The 5,049-nt window shown below is 46.5% G+C and overlaps 1 protein-coding gene across 1 annotated transcript in view; it reads left to right on the top strand.

Moving 5' to 3' along the window:
* The window catches only part of PDCL (phosducin-like), a 3,095-nt gene extending 1,054 nt beyond the window's left edge, over positions 1-2,041 (top strand). The window contains exons 3-4 of the mRNA XM_010078710.1: positions 280-461; positions 1,348-2,041. Of these exons, the coding sequence (XP_010077012.1) occupies positions 280-461; positions 1,348-1,968 (803 nt within the window). The 3' untranslated portion in view covers positions 1,969-2,041. The remainder of the gene's footprint in view (positions 1-279; positions 462-1,347) is intronic.
* The last annotated feature ends 3,008 nt before the right edge of the window (positions 2,042-5,049 follow it).

Genomic DNA, 5,049 nt, shown 5'->3' with positions numbered 1-5,049 from the left:
ATTCCTGAGGGCTGGGGGTTCTGTTTCAAGAGCACAGATGGTAATCTTTGGTACAATTGTGAGAGTAGCCTAGTTAGATAAGCTTCAGTCTGCTTAGACAAAAAACCAAACACAAGCTCAAGGGCATGTCAATGGCAAGTTACTTCTTTTGTTTCAACATTTTGCACAGGATACCAAAGCCACTATTTTACTGCTGACTTATGAATTATTACTTGGATTTTAAATGATAGGTGTAGTTTTATTGCCCTTTATACCAAATGCCTGTATATTTAATTTCAGGTCCCAAAGGAGTCATTAATGACTGGCGAAGATTTAAACAACTGGAAACTGAACAGCGGCAGGAGCAGCGCAGAGAGATGGAACGACTCATTAAAAAGTTATCCATGACGTGTAGATCTCGCTTGGATGAAGAGGCTGATAAGCAGAAGCAGAAAGAGCTTCAGGAAAAAATCAATGGAAAGGTAGCATGGCACAAAGGAATTAAAATGCCACTTAAATGTTTAACATCTTCAGTTTTGTCATTTGTGTACGTGAAGCAGGTAGGAATCCTTGCTCTGCTGGTAGATATTTGTTGCTTCTCGCAAGCGATCAGGAACACAGCAGCGGTGTCAGAGGCGTACCATACCTGTGTTTGCCAGGTGTTGTCACGTTTAATTATTTTGCCTTTTAGTGGTGTTCCAAGAGCGTTGTGTTTGCCTGTGTTAAGAAATAAGCAATGTAGCTGCCGTACCAAACAAGTCCAAATCCTTTTCCCAGATTTCCCTTATCTGTTTGTCAATAAGTCAGCTTTAGGGAATTAGTCTGAAGAGTGATGGAAGCTGGCTACACTGTCCTATACCTCGAGTGATGCAAATATGTTTGATGAAACAAGTGGACAGATACAAACACATAAAATCCTGTACAGTTCAGTTCTGCAGACAAAACAGTGCATTTGGTTGCTGCAAAGTGTTAACTGAAAAACTAAATAAAAAAGCTAATGACAAAGAAGCAAGACTTAGGTCAGGCACGGTGTCCAAACCAGCACTCGCAGCCCGGTGAAAGCACACAGCTGCCATCCAGCTGGATTAAACTGGGAGCATGGAGCTAGTAACTGGTGTTATCGGTGCAGCTTGTGGAAACTGGAATAGCCAAGGCTGAAATCGCTGCTCCCACCGGACATGGCTTCTGATTCGATCAGAATGGGGTGTGATACAGAGGGTGCTTGAGCCTTCCTGGGTTGCATTTGCTGTTGTTAAAGATGAGTGACCCACATTAATCCTCTTGATGTCAATTCTCATTATGTAAGTGACCTATATAGCGATGCAGACCTTCCCCTCTTTTTCGTGTACCTTTGTTTGTGTTTTTTAGATGACGTTACAGGAGTATAACATGATCCACAACGATGAAGACGATGAGGAGTTCTTGCAGCGATACAGGAAGCAGCGAATGGAGGAGATGAGGCAGCAGCTGTACAGCGGGCAGCAGTTTAAGCAGGTTTTTGAGATTACCAGTGGGGAAGCGTTTTTGGACACGGTTGATAAAGAGCATAAGAGCACACTGATCATGATCCATATTTACGAGGATGATATCCCTGGCACCGAATCCCTGAACGGCTGCATGATCTGCCTGGCTGCTGAGTACCCAACAGTTAAATTTTGCAGAGTGAAGAGTTCGCTGATCGGTGCGAGCACGCGCTTTACTAACAACGCTCTGCCGGCTCTGCTGATCTATAAGGCAGGTGAGCTCATCGGCAACTTTGTGCGGATCACTGACCAGCTTGGAGAAGATTTTTTTGCTGTAGACCTGGAGGCTTTTCTGCAGGAATGTGGTTTGCTTCCAGAAAAAGACCTCGTGCTCCTGACTTCTATACGTAATCCATCTGCATGTTACAGTGAGGACAGTGATCTGGAGATTTCGCACCGAGGGCCAGTAGGTGTAGCTGTACTGTGGGGTGTTCTTGTGCTAGGGATTGTTCTCTTGCTCCCTTAGTGTGGGTATGTACTCTTCCCCTTCGTGCACTTTGACTTCTGCTTGTTAAAAATAACGTAAGGAATTTGTAACATTTTCCTAAATTAATTTGGCAAAGTACACACCAAAACATTCTTGCTTTTATGCAATTCAGATTTCTTTTACTAAATGTGAATTTCTGACACAATTCTGTAAATTTAGGAAATTGTGTGCTGTCATCTCTTTGTTCCTTTCTCACAAATAACAACAGCCCCTGACTTCCTCCTGAAAATTACTTTTCAGCTGGAGAGAGTTCTTCCCTTAACCTTGCCTGAGACTTAAGTGAGAAAATCTTCCTTCACTTACAGTTCTTCGCACATTCTTGGGTTTTAAAATACCCACCCTTACGGTTCGTAGTAGTCACTTCATCAGAAAATGATCTTAAAGGACAGAGACTGTCTGTTGTAAAGAGCTCCAACCTGTGCTGAGTAGCATCAAGGAGAAATTTTGTTGACAAAATGCAGAATTAGGACTTGAATAACCTCAGAATTTCATCTCTCTGTACAGTTACTAAATCAGTGCTAAAGTTCATTTCTGTCTGCCTCCATCTGATCTGTCTCAGATGGGCCATCAGCTGTATTCTGCATATTGATGATCCCTGGACCTGGGAGCTGCGGGGATGGCTCTGTGGGAAGAGCCAGGAGCGCTGGCACCAGCACAGATGCTCAGCAGCCCCATTTTTTCGCAGCCGATTCCCTCACCTGAAGCTCAGCATCCAGTTTCTGCACAGAGTGTTGGCAGGATCAAAGCCATTGCCCCTGGGCTGGTTCTGCCCTGACGGCAGCTCTCTGGCAGGATGTATGGTGCAGTGACTCTGATCTGCCCCAAGCGCACGGGACGAGTCCCGCTTCTGGCACAGACCAAAAGCCGCCCGCCGCTGCCTGAGCCCGTGTGTCCATCCCAACGCAGCGGCTCTATGTTCCGCTTCCCTCCTGCGGCACCTTGGTCCTTACCCTTTGTCAGCGATTATGTTTTCATTGAGGTGTGTTTGTTTATTTTGTTCCTGCTCTGCTTGCTTCAGAAATCCGATCATAATCCGGGGAAGTCGTGTTCAGGGCTTCTGGAACGTTGAGGTTCCCCCTGCCCCGGCGCGGCGTCGCTGGGAGATAACCTGGGCGGCGTTAGAAGCCGTGAACAATTGATAGCGGATGCTCGTGTGAAACCTCCGATAGTGCCGAGCCAGGCAGAGGCTTTACCAGCCGGGTTCTGGTGGGGCTGGGCGGCTCCAACAACACCCGCAGCGCAGTGAGCACGTTCAGTGTGCACGCTCTGTACTTGGTTATTATTTAATTGTCTTCTACGACCTTAATTTGATATTAGAACATGTTTGCTTTCTCACGCGTTACTTATTTTGCTTGTTATTTTTTAATTTTGAGGAAAGTAGGCTATCATTACCTAAGTATACGACCCAATGTAGTGCCGTGTTTAATGATTAAATTTAATTGCAAGTTTTGTGTAAGGCACTTTGGAACACCAGGAGGAAATGCAAATGTCTCTGTGTAAGCACTCGGTTCTTAATAAGAATGGATCTTAGGATAGAGAAAGAGAATTTGTAATTGTATCTGTTTGAACTGTGGTTTTAAAAGTAGTATAAGCAGAAAAATAAATACTTGGTAATTAAAAATGACTGAATTGGCACAAATTGGAGCTGGTTTAAGGAAACTGGCAGCAATCCAGGTTTTAAAATGTGGTAAGAGATTATTCCTTTTCATCTCAGAATTGCAGAAAAAAACCATGAAAGTTATATGAAATTAAATCATTGAGTATGGATATCAGCGCATTTAAGGAAAAAAAAATGAAAGTAGCTGTAGTTTCAGTTCAGGGTGAGATTCAGCGAAGTCTGTCGTGCAGACAGGGTGCGTATCGGCATCACGATAAAACCAGTTTGGAGAGGGGTCGGGGAAGAGCCGACTGCTTGAATTGCTTTGAAGTTTTGTTTTTATGAAGTGCTTTTTTTTGTCTCAGTGGCAGCAAAACTGTAATGGGATCAAACCCCCTCCTGCTGCTCTCTGTCGGACTCCTCGGTATTGATCTCCTGTGTGCAGGTGTACGATGGACGGGTTACGGAGCCAACAGTAAAAAGGAAAAGAAAAAAAAGTCTGAATCCAGTTAATCATTGATTTGGAAGAATACAGTAAGAGCAAGGGGGGAGGGGTAGGGAGCAGATGTGTCCAGTGCTCCTGCTCGTTCCCAGCACGGGCAGCAGGGTGTGAGCAGGACGGGGCGGCTCCGGCTGCGGCTGAGAAGCGTCAGCAGCAGTTCTGGGCTCTGCTGTCGATGCTTTTGTCCGTTCGTGAAGCTAAATCCTTCCAAACTGAGCAACTGGTAATGATGTGCCCTAAAACCCAGCGTTCGTCATGCGCATTAAACACTGTATCAAGGTAAAGCTCATTTAGACTCGGTCGGTTACTGTTTGTGTCTGTCCCCTGTCCATTCAATACAAATAAAAACTGGAGCTCATACCGATGCTGCGTCTGTAAATGTTCTGCTTGAAGTTTATACTGATTTTTTTTTTTTTGGCCTCCAATCTGCCTCTTCTTTCTAGAACATTCAACATATGCCTTTGTTGAACGTCTGGATGATCCCGTGCAGCCGCTGGCGTGACTCACGCCGCGGGGCTCCTGGTGGGGCGGGCGCGGGGGAGTCCGGGGACGTACCGAGGGGGGTTTGCTTTGCATCCAGCCTCAGGACCCTACTTATTTTTGCCACCATGGGGTTTAGGTGACTTGCCGTGTTGGTGTTGGTAGGGCAGAGTCCTGGATGCTCTTGGAGGGGTGCAGGCGGCCGGAGAGGGAACCGGCTGCAGCCTCTGCCCTTCCCTGCAGGGACGGCTTTGCACGGAAAGCCTCGCGGACAGTTGATCTTTGTTGTAGGTCTGCTCTGGCCAGACCTCCTGCTCCATGAATCATCACTCAAGAGGTCGCAGGACCACAGACAGATGTTTTCGTTGTTGCTCGTTGCGCCGCACGCACGCTGGCAGCGCCGTCCTCCCGCCCGCACCTATCCCCGCGTGGGGGAGGTGCAGCTGGGCCCCTCGCAGGCATTGTTTAAAATGTCAGTGGA

Source organism: Pterocles gutturalis, unplaced genomic scaffold (genome assembly GCF_000699245.1).
Source record: "Pterocles gutturalis isolate BGI_N339 unplaced genomic scaffold, ASM69924v1 scaffold13718, whole genome shotgun sequence".
In the NCBI taxonomy this organism is placed as follows: domain Eukaryota; kingdom Metazoa; phylum Chordata; class Aves; order Pterocliformes; family Pteroclidae; genus Pterocles; species Pterocles gutturalis.
Note: the sequence above shows the minus strand (reverse complement) of the source record. Positions and strands in the feature narration are given on the sequence as shown.